We start from the raw sequence: 24,456 nt of genomic DNA, 5'->3' as shown, positions 1-24,456 counted from the left end.
AATTAAATAATTTCTTGATAAATGAGAGGGGATGGAGGGGAAATTTCTGAGGGTGCATAAGTATACGTGCTTTGAGTGACCGGGGTTCAAGCCCGTGACTGCTAAATACGGTGCTGTTTCTGGTATTCTCTGTACGTTTTGAACTCCTCTGACCGTCCGTGTGATAGTCCCGGAGTATAAACGGAATTTATTTATTTAATTATTTAAAGACTAAATGCGCAAGGCCTATTTATTTAAATAAGCCACATGTGGCTGACAGAATATATATCCAATTATACGCACAATGGTCAAAAATTTAGAAACCTTTATTCAGTATCTAGTAGGGCCACCTATTGCCCGTATTATAGGCGGTACATATCGTGGCATGGTTTCCACTAGATGTCTGAGGTAGATTAGCATTTTACCGTTTTTCCATCGGAATATATCTCAGCTGCTGGATTGTGGTCAGTAGGGCGAAGCAGAACTACCCTTTCCAAAAAATCCTAGGCATTCTCAATTGAATTCCGATCTGGAGAATTAGGCAGCCAGGGTAGATGTTGGAAATCTTGGGAATGGTTCTCGAACCATTTAGATACAATTTTTGCACGGTGGACAGTTGCATTGTGTCATCAAAGAATTCATCCTAATCTGGGTGAAGCTGGGCCAAAGTTGGTGTTTGATTTGTTGATGAATCAGCGACTGAAGCTATAATGCATCGTCTGATACCACAGAAAGATATTCACAAGATGTTACATGATTTTCTAACGTTTTTAGCGGGCGCAGTCCGTACCAACAGAACATATCCTGTACCATGATATTGTAAGGACCCATCCTTACAATAATATTTAATAAAGTTTTTTGGTTAAATATTGGGGGAGTTAATTGTAGAGTAAATAGTTAGTTTTCAGGTCAAATATCATGGGTTAGGAAACACTGGAATTCGAAGGTTATTCTAGACACTCCCAGTTAGTTATATCTCGGTTGTAAAGGATTCCTTAAGTGAGTCGGTAAAAATAATGGACCGAAACAAATCCCACTTAAGACAGGGGCATATACTCATTAGAAAGGGCACTGAGTGCGGAAGTGGCCCTCTTAAAAATTTCACGGTGCGACTCTAGCAGGTGTGGGCGACGTAGTAATGGATGTGAGTGTGAGGTCACAAAGAAGGCCTGAAACTTTCTTAGATGACCGGAACTTCCGTTTGCTTTTCGAGAAAGTACCAGAAATTTCTAGACCAACGGAAGTTCGGACACAAAAGGATGAAAAAACACGCCCACGGAAATGAAAGGAGACGAATAAGAATCACGGAGGAAAGGATGTGGAAGTCAACGATTGGCCAGGAAGAAAGCTGAGGGATTTTGAGAGAACGTAGAGAAGGGTCTGAAAAAAAATTGAGACTGGGCAGATTCGAGGAGTTTTGTTTTGGGGTGATTCGGAAAGAGTCGTGGTCTAGTTTGGGTGGTGGATGCAGTCCTGGGGAGATGGAAGTTGTAGTGGGGAGAATTTGTGATAAGAACTTTGTGTAAGATTAGAGGAGGAAGGAATGTTCACTTGTAGATATTGTAGCAGTATGGAGGGAGAAAGGAGAAACACACTCAGAGAATTCTGAGTGTTTCTCCTTTCTTTCTTAGAGGTAAAGTTTAATCAAATGAGCTGTCGAGCGACTGGCCTACTCGGAAAGCACCTCAGTCCACGGAAAAAATGGACTAAGAAAGAATATAGGATCCTGAATTAAATCCAGCCGCGTAGTACCCGGTAGGGAAACATCAGAAAGATTACCGTGATCCCCGGATGGGCGACCTTCGTATTCCAGTCCTCGCCGAAGGCAGATAGGAAAGTAAGCCGAGCAAGGAGAAAAGCCCAGAAAATCACGTAAGTGTTAGGAAGGTTTCTGAGAATAAATGAACCTAAATTAGTAAGGGCAGGACTATAGGAGAATGCTATATAGTTATGGGAGGATGTCTAAGTGATAAATATATATATAAGTGTACTGTACTAATGTAATACATAAAGAAAGATAATCAGACTAGTTGGTGGCATAAGAGTAATGTAATTAAGGTGTAAGTAGTCTATAATTGGAAGTGAAGTTCTGTATTAATGTTTGATAGAAAGAAATGACCTATTAAGTAATTAAGAATTGTTAACGATTGGGTAAAGGTTTCCTAACTAGTGTAAAGTTAAAAGTTGAATTTTGAATTATTGTGAATGTTGATTTATGGTGAATATATCTGATTGGAGTAGGAATTGATTAAACAGGTAGGCTATTATGGAGTTGTGGAATTAATTGATTGGAAGGGTACTATTTAATTTGGTTGATTAATGTTGACTGTTAACCTGGCTATAAGTAAATGTTTGATTGAATAAATGTACTTTCCTTACAATTTTGGAAAACGAACTCTTAATGAATTTGTTAGCCAGCTCATTGGCTGATAGTTGGTCGTTCATTTATACGGACTGTTTAGGAGTAGAGAGAGAGGGATTGTGTGAGGTGAATACCATGACCTATCGAAGCCTATGTAGAACATGAAGAGACACAATGCTATAATATATAAGAATATGTATTAGAATTGGATAATTGTTGGTGAAATGATTTATTTGATATCACGATATATACACATTTAAACGTTAGTATGATAACAAGTCTCCAACTAAATATTGTATTCAGTTAAATGTTATTGCAAGTTTTCTTATGTATGATATGTCAATAAACAATGTTATATTCTACATTCATGTGTGTGTCTGTCATTCCGAAACTCAGCCAGTCCAGTGGAAGAATACATATTATATTTGGGGTCCCCGTGAGTCTGGGATTTTCTGAAATCAATCAAGTCAGGTGTTAAAGTGGGAGGGGTTAAAAAAAAAGGGGATAAATAATAGATACATAAAATAACGCTTCTTTAAAACCCACCCCCGCAATATCACCTCCAGCCGCTTGGCTGAAGCCATGCTTCATGTGGCTCACGGCACGCTTTAACCCTTGCGAAAAATGTAAATCGCGACTGGTCAATTATTTTTCCATTGTTTCAAAGTTCAATTTGGTGTTGGTGGCACGAATCATTCGATTTTTTACAGGAAGAAGTGGCTTTTGTATAGGCTAGTAAACCCCCAGATTATTCAACTCCCGCTGCATAGTTCGGTTGGAAATGGGTCTTTCTTTGCCTAAATTGAATTTTTAAGACATCTGCTGTACTCTTGACTGTCTATTCTGATGTAAAATTCACTTTGAATTCCTGCAGTTTTTGTTCTTGGAGTATCGTCTTTCTTCTATATATCTTACTTTTAGAGTTGCATTTCCCTTTTGTCCTCCATTCATTATATGCGTTGAGATGTTTTCTTTTGACAAACCTTTCTTTGTTTTCTTTGTTTTCTATTGTGGCTCCAATGTTCTCCAACAATAACATCTTTCTGAAAATCGGAAATATCACCTATCTTCCCCACAGCCCGGATTGACTATGAACCCCAGGGAAGCGTACAGCGTCTATCTGATACCAAGGAACTTGTGATCATACAATGTGACAAACTAAAGTTGCATTCCGCACATTTAATTATCTGTTGACGCCAATTTCAAAAGGTTTCTAAATTTTTGCCCAGTGAACGCAAGTTTGTATTTGTAAATCCCCACATCCCCATTTAGGTTTGGGATAATCTTAATGTAAGCAGGTCATTGAGGATCTGCAGTTTTAGTGTTAACATAAGTAACCGGAGACATTTAACTGAAATTTGCACTCGCAAAATTTTTAAAAGTGGTAATGGTAAATAAGTATTTAAGAGGACTAACAATACCATATATTTTTAAGTTCATTTGGAGCCTTAATTTTCATCATAAGAACGGTAACTTCTTTACTGCAATTTTTTTTATGCGAGAGCATATACAGTTTAGAATATAGTTTTGAGTGTTTCAGATTAATTGGTTTTATAATTATGCAAGAAGTGTCTCTTTATATATTTTGTGCTAAATTCTTTTTGATAAGTGCACGATTTCTGCAGAGATTGATTCGCTAGTCATAATAAAAAAAATAAATAAATAAAATAAAAATCTCTATGCGTGTGGATAACGTTACTTAATCAGTTTATATGCTACTACAGTGATCAATCAACAAAGGAGAGACTTACCCAACTGCAACATCGAATATGTTGCTACCTACAGAACTGGAAACTGCCATGTCTCCAAACCCTTTCCGAGCTACCAGCACGCTAGTTATAAGATCAGGAATGCTAGTTCCTGCTGCTAAGAAAGTAAGGCCCATTACCTACACAAACAGAAAAAACCAAATATATTCAGTCAGACCAGTAACTGAAGCCAAAAACAAAGAAAAACATCATAAAACATGATAATTTTAATGTAAATTAAGATATGAAGAGTATTGATGATGAGAGATCATGATGCTTTTTAGACCACTGACAGAAGGATGGTGGCATGCATTTTCATCCTGAAAATCCGCCATCTGTAGTGGGCGCAGTTTCAACACCTAATGCAGCGTTTATGAGACATAAAGAACATGCCAATATATTGACCAGCAATTCAGTATAGATGCTTGTTACTGTGGTAAAACAAGCTTCTGTTTAAGTGTGGTCACGCGTTATGTTTGTCTAACATGACCACGCAGTACCATTCTTGATTTCCATATGTAACGTATTTATTTAAATAAACTAAAAGCAACAAGGCATAATATTTTAAAAGTTTAAGATTCTATATCTATATAATATCGGTGTAGATACGCCAAAGACAACTCTTAGAGTAGTGTGAAAGGCACCCACCGATGAAAAGCCAACTAGCTTTGAAACGGTGCCGTCTGGGTGGTGGTGCCCACCGAGAATAAGTGACAATAGTCTTCTCTATTAGTGAAGCGTTACTTATTCGAGGTAGTGCAATACCATGGTAATTCGTTGTGAAGGATGAACACAATATGAGATACTCATGAAATGATGATGCTTTTCATACTACTATCGTAGTTTTTCTTTAAGAATTGTCTATGGTGTATCTACACCGATATTATATAGATATAGTAATGTATTTATGTATTCATAGCTGAGGAAGAGACACACACAGAGTCGAAAGCTTCTGTAAGTATTTTATTTTATCAAAAGAAGAGCAGGAGACGAAGCCCCCTAGTATTCATTATAAATTTTCTAATCAATAAAGAACACAATTTGTATTACGTATACAAAAAACGGACAGGTGTGTTTGAACTATGAGTTTTGTAAATCTCTAACAAGGAGAAAATTATTTTACCACATTATACATTAACACAAATAGATTTCATATGTGATTAATTGTACAATCTGGTTTAATGTATTTTAAATCTTATTATTTTGTTCACATAAGAATGGCTTCTTCGTTGACAAATGACTAGAAAGAAACTCTCCAAATTAACTAATGAGGTAGCAACACCAGTGAAATAGGATGAATAATACCCATCAAGTGACTAGTCCTAGGTTAGTCTTTCTACTGAACCTTCCTTTATATACATCTCTTAATATATATTTACGATGTTATCATTTTTTAAATATAAATTTTAATTATTTGCGTCTTTTGACTTCTCAACTCATAGTACATATATGGTACTAATGTATAAGAGGTGCGAGGCCTCTGCAGTTGCGCATACACTCACTCTATTCACCGGACGTCATTAGAATTATGCTGGATTTGCCTGATTGGTCCAATGAAATGAAATTTCATTGGACCAATCAGGTTTAATGAAATGAGTCATTATTTTTGTGTACATTACCATAATTTTTGGAGGCATAGTTCTTAAATTTGAGTATTTTCCAGTGATTGTTACTTAGTAGTCGCCATCGGGATAAAAGCAAGATGTGGGCATCGGCGTATTTTCTGAAAAGCAATTTTGAGTTGGTACTGTCTGTATTGTTATCTTTTTAGGAAAACACATCAGCCTTCGTTTGATCAGTAATACACACTTTTCCCTATATTGCATTTCCATTACTCTCTCATTAACCTTTAGTGGTAACTTTTTTGCTCCTGTTTGTCTGAGAAAATGGTATCAAACACTCAAATGCGAATGATGGGAACTTCCGTGCACAGGTATACAAGTTAGCATTTATACTGAAAGCACTACCACCTTGTGTGGATGGCCACTTGCTATCGATCAAGCTTGACCTAGTCGAGGTTCAGGGGAACGTGAGCGTACACGCACCGCAGTTCTATTCCACATTATCGCTAAATACGGTTAATGTTGTCAAATAACTATTTATAAGTTCCTCTTGACCTCAATAGTCGTAGTATAAAAACTATAAGGACAACTATTAGTCCGATTTAAGAGGATTCACATAGATATTCTTTGAATGGTAGTCCAACAGTAGCATATTCTTTATTCTGAAGCAATTTTTCAGCATTTCAGTGACTGATTAATTAGGAATGGCGAAAATGTTTATTTAACAACATCAGGTGTGGCAATAAAGTTCTCCGATTGGTGCAATAAAGAGAGCACAAAGCGAACGAGCTGAAAATTTGTTTTATTTTTATTCAAAGTGATCGCCACGTCATTGAATGCATTTATTATATCGTTCTAAAAGTTTGAGAAAAGAGTCAGTGAAGGCGTCCAATGAAATGATGTTGAGTTCCGCAGTTACGTTTTTCTTTGTCCTCAACATCCTGAAATCTCTTTCCTTTGAGAGCAGTTTTCGCTTTGGGAAAGTGGAAGTCCGCTGGTGATAGATCGGAAGAGTAGGGTGCATGTACAATGCCATGTTTCATCAGAAATATTTCCACAACAAGTGCGGAATGGACGAGGGCATTGTCGTGCAAAAATAACCAGCTGCTTTTCTCCCGAAATTGCAGCCTCACTTGGGAAATGCGCTTCAGTAGTCAAAGCATCTTTATAGAAGGCAGCATTGACTCTCTCTCTCTCCCCTTCTGACACAAATTCCTTGTGAATCATACCCTATTTGTCGAAAAACATGATTAGCATCGTTTTGATCCCGAACTTCTGTAAATGAAAACGTTTTGGGCTTTGGTGTTGATTTTGAGGTCCACTATATGCTCTGAAGCCTCGTTTCTCGGCTGTACTGAAACACCCAACACTCATCTTCAGTGACAATACAGTCTACGATATTAGGATTGTCTTGACAAGTCTGGATGAAGTCTTCGCATGATGACGCACTTCGTTAGTTTTGCTCATCCGTGAGCCTCATTAGAAGCAACGAAGGTCTGTGCAAAACGCGTCATAAATTTTGCGCAGAACTTCCTTTTTCCTAAATCTTCATGCAGAATTTATTTGACGAGTCGTCTGTTTATTTATGCCCAATAGGACAAAACATGATTAGCCATCATTTGAGGGTCAAACGACGACCTTCTCTTGCTACAATTTCCTGAACTTTTGCAACTCTGTCCTCATTTCGAGAGGTTGCCGGACGCAAACTTCTTGGAGCATCGGAAACATTCGCACGTCCATCTTATTCCATTCAAACACACACACACACACTGGTACGTCTTAACATTTCATAATCTTAAACAGTTTTTAACATTCCATACGTTTCTGTTTCAGATCATCCAAGTTTTAAAGCAAAATCTGATATTCGTTTGTCGTTCTATTGCAAAATCGTGACGCGGAACATTAACGCTACTAACAAAACTGGTTGTTTACTTGCACCCTGTCATCATACTGAACAATCTATGTACCACCATCCGTTGGAGGAAGTTTCAACTACAACATAACAATTCCGTTTATTTTTAAACTCATCGAACATGCCCTCAACAGCGCCAGTGTGGGAACTTTAGCCACACCTTGTATGACAGTATATACGTATTGCCATATTCTCAGTCATTGATCTTCCAAAAGTTTGTGTTAGTATGCGTCTAAGTTGTCCTTCACGTTGTCACTTAAATTTAGTTACTATTTTTTTCTGTATTGAACTGGGAAAATCTTGAGGTTTTGTCCTATGGGATTCTGCTCACTTTATGATTTTGTTTAAAAGCAGTTCTTCTTGTAAATACTTGAATTCATTTAAGTAATGATTATTATCTCAGTTGATTTAGTAATCAGGTTCTCTGTTTTTCCAAAACGAAAAAGCTAATCACCTGAAATTTGCATTGGTGATTAACTGGCTAGTTATATTGTGGTTGATAGAGAAGTCGCATAATTCGAAATATGTAGTAGATACACAATACTTTCACATGTTCTCAGGAATGTTGTCCCATTAGCAAAAGGAACAACTTGCCATAACAGGCAACGCATGTTGCAATTCTTTAATATCTTTAAAAAAAGGGCGGATGCAATGTTTGTTAAGCTCTGTCAACAAGTGACACATTCAAATGATTAACTCCCGTGCGTGCGCTGTCAGCCGGCTTGACAGATCTCGTGTCTGTACATCTGACATCAAGGCTTTTGTTGCCTATTTGTCGACGACAGTGAATCATTGTTTAAGTACGGAGGTATTACGGTCGATGTGGCGCCTGTTATCTAGGACAATTTATATATAACGTCATGCATGACAATAACACAGAAACTGTTTTGAAAAGCTGTTTCTTACTAATGATGAAAAACTGCTCTTTTGGACCATCCTTTTCGAAAGTGATGCTGACTAAAAACTTGCAAAAGACCGAAATGGGCGTGCTTTTTAGTACGTCCACGACTATCGTACATTACTGATATATTTACAAGGGAAAAACTTCGCATAAGTCATTGATTTAAAATTAAATTTATAAAAATAAGTTTGGAGTAGAGATAGAGAGAAAGATAATGACTTTAGCCACACATTGTATGTAGTCGGTTGTTTAACTTATTAAGAGGTTTAGGAAGACAGTGAAAGAAGGCATACCGTAAGAACTGAACATTGGCGTGATATGGTGGACTGAGTTTTTAAGATGCCACCTGTAATGGAAGGGGATTTTAGATAGGTTGTGAGCACCATTTCAGATGTGGAAGCAATATTTCACAGCATGACTTATTTGAGATTTACAAGAGAACGTTGAAAAGACATTTGGACATGTTCATATGTCTTTTAAACGTTATATTTAAAAGTGAATTGTATTTCAACATACCATTCCAGGTTAAAATAAATGAACAACAACTTCCATCAGTAAGAGAAGGAAAATATCTCGGAGTCACAATTGATCAAACTTAACTTCTACTCTCATCTCTCCTATTTGTCCAGAAAAGTTAGGAAATCTACCGCAGCTATCTTTGGGATCTCGAGAGTTGAGTGGGGTTTCTCAAGAAAAACTCTCCAGACGTACTGTTAAGCTGTTTTCCTCCTTATGGTTACCTATGCTGCTGGGGCATGGTTCCGTCGGGCAGTGATTATTAGAGTTCAAGCCAAACTTTTGTCAATTCAGAGAACAATACTTTTGATGGTTTTACGGATCTGCAGCACTGTATCCACAACTGCTCTTCAGGTGATTGCTGGAACCATATCTCTTGATGTCTTCCTGGTTTTTCGAGGCTTATATTATCGAAGACGAATGCAGATGATTCCTACAGAATATATGAGTATTACAATAGGTATACATCGGGATGTTAAAACAGAGAGGAGTAGACGTTGAACCGATCTTGTCAATATATGGCAAACAAGATGGGGCACATCAACAACTGGTTTAGTAACTAAGAAATTCATTCCAGAGGTCTCTTTCATGATGGATAGAAGGCGTAAATTGTGGTTCTCTGAGTTCATTAAGAACACCTTTTATATCATTACCAGCCACGGTTCACTGAACAATGAAATACACAAATTTGCACTACTCGTACACCTTTTTGTTTTTTTTTTGGGGGTGGGGGAAGCTGATACCTGGAGCCACGTTCTGTATGAATATACCTATTATCAAGAGATAAGGTCCGAACTTGAAACTCAAATTGGAATAAATTCTCCTCTCCTGGTCAAGAACCTGCGTTGATAGAAAACTCAAATTAAATGTTCTCCATGCCTATGCAAATGAAGTCTTTATAAACGGAAACTATTAATTATGGTTACAGCAACAGAAAGGACTAGTCCTTTGTAGGAAAATACTTCGGATGTATATTGAACAGTGTTGAAATTAGTGATATAGAAAACAGTGAGTTCTTGGTAGTCTTGGCGTAATATGGAACAACTTGCAGCCTAGTTATAAATAAAAGAAAAACGTCTTTAATACAACACATCATTTAATATAGCAGGCGCATTATAGCCAAAGCAGCTTATGCGCCATAAAACCCCCACAACAACAACAACAACAACATTTAATATAGCTTCAGTTTACAATAGGCTAGCCTCTGTAGTCAAGTTAAATGAAGAATATTGTATGTTACAGAAATTGGTAGTGAGGAGCTAAAAACGATATGTAAACTGCTGGCATAATGTGGATAAAATCACATCGCCCACTGAAGAAGAATCCTATAAATTTATTTAAACAGCTCAGGATCTAATTGGTTCTTTTTTGAGAAATATTCCTGATTTAGCTGTTTTTTGGAGTGATTTATGGCAAATGACTAACTATTATTGGTAGTCTGTGTTGTAAGTAATGGGTGTTTGGAGTCCATCAATTGCTGAGCATATGTTGAATAATTGTCGTATGGTGAGTAGGAGTTGACTATGGTGAAGAGATCAAGGGATAGTATTATTGAAGGACTGTAGGATGACAGTAGTGTATTAATGTTTTATTTTGTTTGTCTTTTCCTTTTTTTTCTCTCTTCTTTTTTTCTTTCCTGAGGAAGGCTCCCAGTTATTTTTTCTTTTCTTGGGGTTGACTCCCAGACTTTTACTTTTTTTTTTTTTTTCCAACACCACGTTTTCCCCTCTTCTTTCTCCTATGGAGTGGGTCCCCAAGAGGAATCTGTCTCACCTTTTGTCGACATCAGGTGAGACAGTCTGGAATTCAGATAGTACGTGCTCTACTGGGACTGGCCCACTTTCCCGTGGTGTGGACGAATCCCCGGAATCATCTCTTCAGGTGACTGATGATTCGGGTAGCTAAGTGGCCAGAACAACACAACACACACAATTCACATAAACACACTAACCTCATATTAGGCCCTTTTACGGTGGTCTGTTCTTCAGAGACACACGAGGCGGGGTTGAACTGAAGTTCTAGGAGCGACCATTTACAAAATAACAATCCACATATGTCCATTGATCATCTGAGTTCTAAGAGCGGTGTCTGAATATAAGTCACCGATTCTTTTTTGTTTGCAAACAACTTCATTATAATTCAAGTGGATATTTAGAAACAGATCCGAGTAAGATCGAATATCCTAACATTAGATTAACTCATAACAAACAGGACGAATCACCATCTCTATTTGAGCAAAATGAATAGTTATCTGCAGAGCTTCTCCGCACAAGATTCGACACGATAGCTCTGTTCAATAAACTGTAAATGAACAGTGCATATGTTGAATAATTGACTGATATCCTCCACGAGATTTATCCTATAATAAAATACTAATTATAAACATTTTCCCTCCTTTTATTTTGATATTTCTTTCTCCTGTAGCATTTTTTGCTGTTTACCTGGGGCTGAATTTGAATATTGTAGTTATAACTTCATACAATTAGTTCAAAATCCATTTTTTTTCGGTTTCTGTTTGAATAATAACAGATTATTAATATAGCGAAAGTTCTTATTGTTTGGAAAACGAAATTCTAGAGTTTCATAGAACGTATATTTAATGGAAGAAGGAAATCTATACGTGGAAGGCAAAATATAGCACGTCACAGAAGGGTCTTGAGATACTTTAGCATTTATAGAAGTTTAAGGAATAAACAATCTACAATGAAATATAGAGGGGTCAGAAAGAAAAGCTGTTCAGAGTACAGTGGGAGAATAATAATACAATATACTTTATTAGTATCAAAGAATAATATAAAATAATAATAATAAAAGACTAATTTTATTGTTTCTCCAAATGTTGGTAAAATATCAGATATTTATTTAATGTACTGATTCTTGAAAAAATGTATCAGTACTGTATGTGCGTACTAACCTCATTGGGAATTCCAACTGTATCACCGAATACGGACGCCCACCACACCATCAAGTAGGAGAAGATGGCTATCCATATTATACAGCCTATGAAACTTAAAGCAAACCAACTTTTCTTTTCCTGAAAGTAAAAAAAAAAAAAAAATCAAATATTACTAGCTGTAAATAGCAACTTTGTGACAATTATTAATAATGATACGCTTTTGTACAGATTAAAAATTACTTCTAATTTGCATATATACACTCATTGGCCAAAAATTTAGAAACCTTTTGTAATTGGCATCAGCAGATATTTAAGCGTACGGTGTGAAAATGTAGGTTGTCATACAGTATGCTCACAAGTTCCTTGATAACCACTTCATAAATACTATACGTTTTCTTCCTTCGCACAAGATCTACTTCTTTCAATCCGATCATGGGGAAGACAGATGATCTTTCCGATTTTCCAAAAGGTGCTATTGTTGGAGCACATTTAATATGAGCTATAATTGAGAAAGCAAAGGAATCCCTGGTGCGTGTCAAAAGTAACTATCTCAAAAGTATCCAATGAGTGGAAGAAGAAAGGAAGATGCAGCTCTAAAAGGAATAAATGCGGCAGAAAGCCAGTACGTACTCCAAGAACGCGACAGTAGCAATTTGAAGCGAATTGTGTTTCAGGACAGACGGTCAAGTGTGCAGTAAATAACTAAAAAATTCAATTTAGGCAAAGAAAGAAAGATCCATTTCCAACCGAAATGTGCACCGGGAAGTTGAAGGATCTCCATTTTTCCATTTTTTCCATTTATTTGTACACACAATTCTTAACATTTTATATACAAGAACTTACAGAGAAGATATATATACAATTTTATATACATTAGCATTATCATTCTCATTATACCTATATATATGCTATATTATATATGAACACGTGTGTGTGTGTGTGTGTGTGTGTGTGTGTGTGTGTGTGTGTGTGTGTTTTACCTGTATCAAGGGTGGCTCCTAGGCCTTAGCCCATCTCCACCTTGCACGTCTGTGGTGGTGCAGAAACTCAGCAAGCTTTTTATCGCTTGTGTATGTCCACCTTGCCACCAGGGAGCAGCCAACACCCAGGCAGCCGCTGCCTACCCCCAGGCACAAGCAGCCAAGCCTGGGTCTACTATTACCTTTAGTGCCATGGACACAAATCCCACACCCACCGGAGATAGTGCAATACCGGTGGGTGCCAGCAATCCCGTCCCCAGGTTGCCCAAACCTGGAAACCAGCAAAAAAAAAAAAAACTAAGTAAATATTTACATATGTACAAAAGATAATAAAATTTTGACTCTAAATCCTAGTAATACAATTCAATTTACATATCTGACAAGTCATCCTATTTATATTTAATGGGATACCAACATTTATATTAACTGCTCAGCTGTCAGATTTATACTCGATTTTGGATTTGAGTTCTTAGTTGAAGTCTTTTCTTAAAGACCGATTCTGCAAAGGTCTGGAAAGTCTCAAAGTTTGTTTTGTTCTCAACTAGTATTTTCACGTTAGTAGATATGTTGGGGGTTTAAACACATTTGCATAAAGCTTGGAAGTCTTTAAACACATTTGTATAAAAGTTTGAAGGTTCTGGAGTGCTTTAAACACATTTGCGTACTATACAACGATTTTCGGTGATAAAATATTTAGTTCATATTTCGTACCCTAGATGGCGCCACATGCATACCGAATTCTTTTAGTTCGTATTTTATTCCCTAGATGGCGCCATGTGTATTTATCTATTTCATTTTTTATTTTTTTTTTTTCTCTCTCACATTCAGCATTACGGGTGGCAAAACACCATGTCTTCTCATAGTTCATTGAATATTATTGTATATTTTCTTTGGCGTGTGTCTTCTCATAGTTTTTAAACCTTTATTGATCCTTTGATAAAAAGAAAATTCATTGTCTTGTCATAGTATTTATTAACTAATCCACCAGAGTCTTTTTTTCTTGTGTGTGTGTTAACCTTTTTATAGGTTCGTTTCCTTAGAGATTCAATCTGAAAATACATTTTTAATAGAACCTTTTATTATTGTATATCTTCTCATATTTTTTAACCCTTTATTATGAAAATACATTTTTAATAGAACCTTTTATTATTGTATATCTTCTCATATTTTTTAACCCTTTATTGTCTTAACTTATGTGTGTAAATCATTTTATTGACTGATTTCCTTAGATAAAAAACACAAACTCAAAAGAAAATTCCTGTCTTTTAATGAACAGTTTTAAAAGGTCCATTTATGAGCAAATAGCCAAAATACATTTTTAATTAGACATGCATATAATTAAAGAAAAACACGAACAGTCTTTTTAATAATCAAAAAGGCACAGTCTAATGAAATGGGAATAAATGAGCATAACGTTCAATATAATTCTTCCTTAACTCTGATATCATCCCAAGTACTGCCTGCAGAATATTATAAGGATTAATTTCTGGTTCTTTCTGCTGCCGCAAAGTACATCTAGCCATAAAGTCTGTTACTATGTTATACGGAATCAGATGTCGAACCATATACTCGTAGGCTTCTTGAAATGTGATATCACTGGAGGTGAAGTGCCGACGCTGTCGCAAACATTCGCGAGTGGAGTCCAGTACTTCCATCACAGATTCTTGCATCAAAGTGAATAGTTTAGTTTCGTTCTCAAGCACAGATACAAACTCGTCAACATAGAATATTTTATGTGAAAGAGACTCACATTCACTCAAGTCGAGAATAAAAGCGCACAACTCACCATTGGTAATTGTAGCACGACCACCTTCTGTCTCAATATCCAAGCCGCCTGTAAATGTAATAGTTTCGTGTGCACGACCCCGAACTAATAGTAATACTTCAGGCCATTTTAACGCTATCTTACTCCATTGATCTGCCGTTAGTTTTAGATAACTCGAGGCACATTCCAAAACAATTGATACTTCGAAATCAAGCAGGAGAACTCGTAGAATAGTGCTCGAGCTGAGGCGACGAAAAAACACATAGTTCTTCTTTGGAGCGGTACTCATCTTAACAGTTGCGGAAAAATGGCAAATGTAACACAGGACGTATAACAGTCATATATAAAGCACTCCACATCCCGGATATGTCACTTATAATATTACTCAAGGACAAAAATAATCGGGTCGATGACAGAGAACGTCCGGTGAAAGTTTAAAAGGCGACCCCAGCCAGAGAATCGTTAAAGAAAAAAAAAATGGACACTTGGATGTGTGATGATGATTCCCTGGAGAATGAAGCTGTTAGTCTTGCTGAAGTTATTGAAGCTGAAATAGTGTATACGAATAGTGTACAGTATACAGAGGTGAGTGAATTTCCTCCTATTTTATCACTTTTTATTTTTAAAAGTGATAAAAATACAGTTTTTATAACAATGTTTAATATTCATTTTCAGAATGCAGAATTCTTTTCAATGTCTCAACCTGCCGAGGGGTGGGCTGGAGGATCAAACGAAGGGCCTGTAAGTTTTATTCAGAATTTCATATGTAGAATTACAATCCGAATTCCAAAAACGTTAAGTATTTTTTTTTTTCATATCTTTTCAGATTCAAATTGGTGGGGGTGAGGAAACATACGAACGATTCTACGAAATTAGTGAAGGATCAGAGAAGTTTTCCTCTAAATATAAAACTGTGTATAAAACTTACAAGTGCAAATACCGAGACCTACATTTGCTTGCAGGGGAACAGTTTTTTCTATTGTTCAAACAAGTGTTTAAGCAAATTATTGGGTATGTAAACAAAGGAGGAGAATTTAGCCATGTTCGTTTATGTGTAAACGCCGACTCCCTAAAAACACCGATTAATCTTCCATTTATGAAGAGATCAGAACTGACATTAGATAGAATTATGGATGCATTTTTCAGTGTAGATCAGTCGCGAAGTGGCTTTCTGATAACAGACTCTCTCTCAATCGATCTAGTTCTAATAAACATATCAAATAAAGGTGGTGCTGGTCATTCTAAAAATATAAAAAAAAGAACTAACATCGTTAACTAGGCGGTATGGTTTCACATTTAAGAAGCGCATAGTTGGAGAGGACATACCCATATGGATACTTCCGTGAAAAACACAATCAAAAATGATTTGTCGGTTATAACACTGTCACTATGTGTTCCTTTATCCACCCCTTCACATGTGTCGCGGCCGGTGGTACTCAAAGCGGTAAAACTACCTTCATTCTGTCCCTTATTAAAAACAGCGAACAGTTAATTTCACCCCCTCCGGAGAGAATAATTTACTGCTACTCTGAAGAGCAGGATCGGTTCTTACAGTTTCCGCACGTTGAATTCGTAAAAGGCTTGAAACTGCCCGAAGTCGATAGACGTGTCAGAAATCTAATTATAATCGACGATCTCCTACACGTTGCAAAAGACAGTTCCGAAATCGCTGAAATATTCATTAAAGGAAGCCATCACAGGAACACAAGTATCTGTCTTCTCTCCCAAAATTTGTTCTGTCAGGGTAGTCAATATCGGACCATCAGTCTTAACTCCCACTATTTAATCGTTTTTAAAAATCCCAGAGATTCCCGACAAATATCGCACCTAGCCTCGCAAGTATTTCCAGGGTGTTCGAGTGTTCTAGTCGATATTTATAAGGAGGCCACAGAAAAACTGTTCTCATATTTATTACTGGACTTTCGACAAGATACGCCAGAACAATTACGTCTGCGCTCGTGCATATTACCGGAGGACGGCCCGTCAATTACATATGTACCTTCATGGCTAAAAGACTCCGAAAACATAGTGACTTCATCAGGTTTTTGTCTGGTGCCAGCCCCAAGCAAGCAAATACAATTTTGAGACAGGCATCACATTCTGAGGTCACTGTTTTGTGCGAACTGTGTAAGAATTTACTAAGAGGTAACATACCAATCACCCCCCAAGAACGTCTTAGACTGCAGCGCAAAAAGAAACTGCGTGTTCTAGCGGATAAAAAGGTCCCCTTCACAAGGCGACGGAGACTTATTACCCAGCAAGGAGGAGCACTGTTTCCCTTACTGGGCAGTCTGATAATTCCACTGATAACATCGCTAATAAGAAAATGAACGACTCGTTCAAAAAATATTTACTACTGGCACCACCAGAATACCAACGGATGATTTCTCTGGACGAAGAGATGTCCGAAATTCTGAAGAGACAGGACATGTCGATCGAATCCAAGGTGAAGGCTTACCTTCAAACATTGCAGGCTTTTCTGGGGTTGAAGAAGAAAAGCGGGCCTCCGGAGGAGGCCCTCGTGCTCCCTCCCGCGGCGGCCGGGGAAAAGCGCGCGCCCAAACGTGCAAGGAAGAAACCGTCGATTCTGACATCTCCCCGTCGCTTGAGAGGAAAGAAAATACAGTGGATAAGCATGTAAGTACACAACTTTTTTTTTTTTAAACTTGTTTATTTAAGTGATCGATTACATCTAAAGTAGCAATAATATCATTGCCCCACAAATTTTTACAATAACATTCGTTAACAATCTGTCTCATAGTAATACCGCGACATCTATGGGTTAAAAAGAAAACACAATGCAGTCCACAAGCTATAGATTCCCGATGTTGTATTACAGTCTTGTTATGAGTCCACTTGCGACTTTGCCTTTTCAGAAACGTCGCAAAATCTTCGGGCGGGGGGCGGGCAAACGTGTCGAAGTAATCGGCTTCTTCTTCTTCTCCGAGGTAAATAGCTATCCAGTGGGTTCCTGGTCTGTCGGATGGATCGGTGTTGACAACTAGAAGAACCGGTTTACTAAGAATGTTCGTAGGCAGTTCGTCGCGAGCACATACACTTATGGGGTAATCTTTAACAACACTTTCCAACAAACGTGCTATTTCTTCAGTGTTCATAATCCAGAAGAACCGACCTGTCTTTTGTCAGCGAAACCACGTTCTCGAATTCACTGTACAAGACGCACGTGACGTTTTCAGGCAATGGTGAGGAAAATTTCAGTTCGAGACGTACGCTCCCCCTTTTCACTGCACTAATGTGTTGACCGATGGCATTTTCGTCCGGCGATAGGTCAAAGCCGTACAATACATTACCGACTGAATACTCGGAATATGACAAATCGTTTCCGGTGTCTTCCGTCCATTTATTTAATGAAGAGAAGAGCGACAGATACGATCTCGTATACTGTCCTGTCTTGAAGTCGGGAGTCAGAGGTATTGACGGGAATTGAATGCCGTCGGCAGTCACTTGTAAGTAACACAGGTTGAAGTGAGAGAAGTTAAAAGGGTTGCGAGCGTACGATCCATTGAAACCTTCGCTCGATACCAAACCCACAATCACACGCGATGGAATTTGTCCTAGGAATATATTATCACGTGTGGAATCTACCATTCCTTTGGGAATAGAAAAGTATGTCACATTCACGCGATTAATCGGGTACACGAGCGGGTTCTTCTCTAAAACACTGATATGTGCGAGTTGGATCTGAGGATTCAATTTCACTTTACGCACGAATAACGTTGCTTCCATAATGTTCAACTTGGCAGTTGACGAATCGTTGGAAAGCAAACAAAATTCGGGGGAACTTCTTACAAGTCGTAAACGGAGGGAGACGTTATTCACTATGTATTTAGACTGGTGACACAGATCGAGTCGAAGTCTTCCTAACATCTCTGCAGTTTTCGATTTTGAGAAGGATTTCGATCGTTGGTACATACCACTGTCGTCCTTCTCGAACATCTGTTTAACATCGGGGTACTGATCTTTGACGTACATCTCTGTTGTCAGTTGCGAATTCTTGGCTTCCCGTCCATAGTTAAGAAGCGTTTCCAGGTATGCGCGATAAGGGTACGTATTCGACGATGGGTTAATCAGTTTGTCTTGTACAAAGAGATCGACTTGACTGAACAGAGAGTGAAAGAAGTTGTTAACGACTCCTACTTTATCATTTTCTTCCAGATCTTTTCCATCGCTTCTCGTGATTCGCACCTTCAACCGCAAATAACTTTTCCCGAGGTCTAGATATACTTCTGAAGTCCCCGGAATATAGAATTCGATCGGGCCTACACTATCTACAGATGCCAGAGGAAGGAAAGTAATATAGGACGACCGCTCGACACACATATTAGTGGCGGGTTTACTGAAAAGATCCAACTCAGACATCATAACCTCCATCGAAAATATCGCGACGTCTACGTTTACCACCGCTCTGATTACGCACCTTGTCTTTAATGGCTTGCCCTACTTCTGATACACGATTTAAAAACGAGCGTTTAGGAGGAACACCTGATATGACATCATCAACGATATTACGTCCTGCCGACAGTACTTGTCGACCTATGAAAGCTGCTGCAGGTTTGAGTATCGTTGTGAGAAAACGGAATGCTGTTCGGAAGATACTTCCTAAACCGTAACCTCTCTGGATAGAGGGCCCCGCGAAGTAGGGGTTCCCCCCTGCTTGCATTGTGTAGTAATGGACGTACGCATTCATCGTTCACGGAAATGGAGTTTAATTGTAGTCTTTCCCTCACTGAACGGCACGAATTCACCACTATCTGTACGCACTTGAATAGTAACGGTATGGAAGGTGTTTAACTGGAGTGGATAATAATCTAAATGCGAGAACTCTCCGTTATTGGAAAACGATACGACTCGTAACAGTGGAGCCTTTGTGTCGCCTACAACTTGATCCTCAATTAGGTTACAATAGACGAAATACGAACTGACGCCTCTATATATATCTGCCTGGTACTTAGCGTAAACTCTACCTTCTAAATCTCTACCTAGTTTTTCGAAACCTAACATCTGACCGAGCCCTGTTTTTGGGAAGCGAAGGTAAACCGAAGGATCGATTTCTATAGACACTATACCTATGGAGTTCACTTTTGCGTCGATCTGGGGGGCCAGTTTCATCATGGCGTTAAGCACCTGGGATATACTTTTGTAGCTCCCTCGTGGTAGTTTACAGACCTGAACAGCTTCTGCTTTCTCACCCCGATATGTGATCGTTCTATTGGATGCTTCTTTAGGCATTGTGATTTCCTTCTTGGAAACCCAATAACCGACGTGATAATTTCTGAAAATATGGAACCCTCCCTGATCCTCGCTAAATGTCTTATCGAGACCTATAACCCGTGTAAAAACTTTAGAGATTTTCAACATACCCTCGTTCTTCACTCTTAACGTGAACTGTTCTTTCGGTCCGTCTGTTTTCACTTTCAGTTGAACGTCACTGTCGACAGAATTAACATCATTGATAAGTTTTGAGGAAGTGGTATACTTTTCTTTTAATACGGTCGTCGCTCTGACTTCTTTTTTCTTTTTGGGGTACAGTGAGAATATGTTCCATCCATCGGAGATATTATCCCATGAAAGAGGAAAATGTACTTCAGCTAGTGCCACTTCCCATTTGCCCGAGAGAGAAACAACATTAGGCAGATCCACTGTGAATTGTGACTGAGAATTTCTGGGATGCAGATCCATACTAGCATTACTGGGTAGTGTAAGGAAAAACATCTTGTGAGCTGACCCAACTGTTGAAGCTTTGCGGGTAGCCTAACCATTTGACTAATAACTGACGTTGTCCTCTAACTGTCTTTTGTTTAAGTACCTTTTCGATAGGGTAGACGTCAGGGGGAATATTATCGTCAAAGTTAACCTTCTGTAACTGTGTTTCGTAAAACGTTCCTTCTATCTGCTCACCATCACGACCTGTCACACTGTACACAACAGGGTTACGCTTCAAAACACATGTAATAGTAAACACTTCTCTCGTCCAATTCCCCCAGTAACCTTTGCGAAAAGGGTGAGACCCACTGCTCAAAACAACTCTATCTCCGATTTTTAATTTCGGTTTCAGGGTTTTGGTATGGCTGTGGTAGAGTCTTTTATACACTTCTTCGTTAGCTAGAGTGACTTTTACAGGAGCCATACCTATAGAACGATGGGTAGTACGATTATACGTAGCCACAATATCGTTGAGTACGTGAATATATTTCTGACTTTTGGAATAAGAAATCCACTTATAAATTTTTTCTTTCAGTGTCCGAATGAAGCGTTCGGCAATAGCTGCCTTCTTTTCTGATCTTGTTGTATAGAAATTGATACCAAGGGAAATGAATAACCGACGAAGAGGAGCATTCGTGAATTCTTTTCCTTGGTCGGAGTTAACACAAAATGGTGTTTGTTCTTTGAAAATAGATTTGAACGCCTGCACAACCTCGTTGGATTTTTTGCTTTTCAGCATTCTGACCCAAGAATATTGCGAGAAACAATCCACACAAACTAGAAGGTAACGATATCCATCGTTTGAGTCGGCGAGAGCCGACATATCACCCAGGTCACATTGAAAAGTGTGATTAAGTCCGGGAACTATAATTTGGTTCCTCCGAAAATTAATTCTCTGCTGTCGATGTCTCACGTAAGTCGGTTGACTAGCTAGGAATTCGCGCACAACATGTCTTGGTAATTGAGTATGTTTTTGAAGAGCATCAATAGAACTGAAACTACCTATTACTTTAGGATTATAATAGTCTGCTAACATTTCTCTTTCTCCACAGGTAGTGAATGGACAATGTCGAAGGCATCGCACTACTTATATTTGCCATCATCCTGATATTATCTAGGAACAGCAGCAGCAGCACTAGGATTGGAGTGGTTCTGAAAAAATGTTACTGTTTGTTCATAGGTGTACCTTTTTAAAAATGTTCATTAAAAAGCAGAAATTTTCTTTGGTGTTTGAGTTTTTTTTTTGATTTTAGGAAATGTGTCAATAAAATGGTTTACACATATAAGCTAAGACAAAAACAATAAAAAAAAAAAGAGAAGATATACAATAATGATAAAAAAAAAGCACTAATTAAAAAATTCGGTATTTGCTCGTGTAAGCTTTTATACTTAGTTTTATATTTAGAGGAAACATTCTCTGATCCCTAATTGATTTCGTATGTTTCTTCACTCCAACCATCTGAAAAGAACAGCTCACGTTTAAAAATAAAAAGTCATCCTCGTGCTGTCACATTACACAATTATCCTGATGACCATTAATTGAGGAGGATGTCCCGTAGAATCATTCGTTCACCCCAACCATCTGAAAAGAACATCTCACGTTTAAAAATAAAAAGTGACGGTCCTCGTGCTGTGACATTACGCAATTATTCCGATGACATTATTTGAAAGTGAAAAAGGATGTCCTCGTGCAGCGACAATTAACACAAATATTCCGATGACTTACAGGATGCGTAGACCGCTTTATATATGGCATGTATATGGTCTGTCGTTACATTCGCCGTTTTTCTACAACTGCTGTGTGTGTTTTTTTCGTGTCTCAGATCGAGTCAGTAATATGGAACCATGCCAGAAAAAAGGTTGCGAATACATGCGTTTTCCCCGCCATTGGCAAGGAGTCGCTAGTAGACCTTTCCTCAACTGGTTAGGGGAAGTTCAACTTCCAGAGAGCTACATAAAGTCACCGGATCAACCCACGTGCTATCGTCCGAGTTTATCTACAGCCCGACCGCTCCATCCTTTCTCCAATTGGGCTCTCATTGAGCTAACGTTTAGAAGAAACAAAGAAGGAGCATTGGTGCCCAATGAAATAGCAGTCTTGAGTTGGGACCACCAGTTTCTAGCATCAATTCCCCGACCCCACACCTCACGTTTTGGATCTTGGCTGAGCGATATTGTTAAACCTTACAATAACATATTAACTAGCGGGGAAGAAAAGGTAAAGTGGCTTGAAGGATTGTTTCCATTTAAAACGCTGATCAATGCAAATGTTTTCAACTTACCAGACCATTGTTCTTCTTCTACACTGTTTCATCGTTGCCCATGGAATCACCCCGAGGACCAATGTGCAGTGTTTTTTGTTAATGTTCTTAAACAACATTTGGAATCCCTAGGTGTTATTAAGCTTAGAACTATCCCCGCCAAGAGCGAGTGGTGGGAATAATTTGTTACTTTTCTCTCTACATTTTTCATTTGTTGATTGGGTGAGTACATGTATTTTGGACATTCGCAAGACAATGAATTTTTCTTTTTATCAAAGGATCATAGTTAAAAATGTATTTTGGATAGTCGCAAGACAATGAATTTTTCTTTTTATCAAAATGATCAATAAAGGGTTAAAGAGAAGACAGGAAATTTTCTTTTGAGTTTTTTATCTAAGGAAATCTGTCAATAAAATGATTTACACACATAAGTTAAAACAATAATAAAGAGTTAAAATATGAGAAAATATACAATAATAAAAGGTTCTATTAAAAATTGTATTTACAGATTGAATCTCTAAGGAAACGAATCTATAAAAGGTTAACACACAAGAAAAAGACTCTGGTAGCTTAGTTAATAAATACTATGACAAGACAATTTTTATCAAAGGAATGGTTAAGACTCACACCAAAGAAATTATACAATAACACACAATGAGAAGACAAATGAATACACACAATGAACTAAAGAGAAGACAAATGAACTTTCTTTTTATCAAAGGGTTAAGGTACGGAATAAAATACGAACTATTCGGTAAGCAGGTGGCGCCATCTAGGGTACGAAATATGAACTAAACATCATTTTATCACCGACAATCGTTGTACAGTATGCAAATGTGTTTAAAACACTCCAGAACCTTCAAACTTTTATACAAATGTGTTTAAAGACTTCCAAGCTTTATGCAAATGTGTTTAAACCCCCAACATATCTACTCACGTTGTCCTCAGCTAGACCTGGAACCTGATTAAGTAGCAATACTCGATGGTCTGTATATTGCAGACAAAACAGTAAAACATGGATCCAGTCCTCCATTTGACCACAGGTGCAAAAAGGATCCGGCTCCAAACCTCTGTCGAAAAGTTTGGCCCTCAGAGATCCATGGCCTGTTAATAAATACGTCGTAAACATGCTTGGTGCAAACCACGAAACAGAAGGTTGAGTAGAAGCAAACTCAACATTTTCAATATACTTCTTTGTGACTTCGCCGTGCACAGACTCATTCCATCTACTTTGCCAAATACTAATCATTTCACTCCATAATCTTTTCCGTTCTGTCTTTAAGTTACTAACTGGGTCGGTTGTAATTCCCATAATAGATACCTGCAGTCCTTTCTTATGTTTATAAATCATGCCACGGTATAAGATAAATAAATCTAAAGGCAGTTCTCCTCCAAGAATTTGGAGGGCATTGTTTGATACTGTACGAGGGGCATTGTTTAGTGCCAGAAGCATTGTCCTTTGAATTGATAGTAGCTTGTTTTTAATTTTCACCTTAACGACGTTCTGGTGCCAAATACCTGCTCCATACGAAACTATAGGCAGAAATATTGCTTTATAATAAAGTTTCAAGGTCTTTTTATTCAAACCCCAGTCTCTTTTGGAGATCCTTATGACCGAAGCAGTAAAATTTCTAATTTTTTCCTTCAGTTTGGTGACATGAGGGAGAAAGGTTAATTTATCATCAAGAATTATGCCAAGATATTTGTTTTGAGGAACATAAGGTATCTGTAAACCATTCAGTTGAATTCTTGGTGGTCTTCCATAATTAAAGTGGTTTTTAAATGTCATGAAATTTGTTTTACTCGGAGATATCTTGAGCTTGTTGATGTCAGCCCATGCCACCAAATCA

At 37.9% G+C, this 24,456-nt stretch overlaps 1 protein-coding gene across 7 annotated transcripts in view; it reads right to left on the bottom strand.

The window, feature by feature from the left end:
* The window catches only part of LOC150080706 (sodium/potassium/calcium exchanger Nckx30C-like), a 199,647-nt gene that overhangs the window by 18,503 nt on the left and 156,688 nt on the right, over nucleotides 1-24,456 (bottom strand). For all 7 annotated transcript variants that reach the window (XM_090381027.1, XM_090381026.1, XM_090381025.1 and 4 more), the window contains exons 7-8: nucleotides 11,895-12,014; nucleotides 4,093-4,229 (exon numbers count right to left, since the gene is read on the bottom strand). In XM_090381027.1, the coding sequence (XP_090237153.1) occupies nucleotides 4,093-4,229; nucleotides 11,895-12,014 (257 nt within the window). The remainder of the gene's footprint in view (nucleotides 1-4,092; nucleotides 4,230-11,894; nucleotides 12,015-24,456) is intronic.

Source organism: Mastigoproctus giganteus, chromosome 9, assembly GCF_048544385.1.
Source record: "Mastigoproctus giganteus isolate SK-2022 chromosome 9, ASM4854438v1, whole genome shotgun sequence".
NCBI classification, from domain to species: Eukaryota; Metazoa; Arthropoda; class Arachnida; order Uropygi; family Thelyphonidae; genus Mastigoproctus; species Mastigoproctus giganteus.
This window is presented reverse-complemented; position numbering and strand designations above follow the sequence as displayed.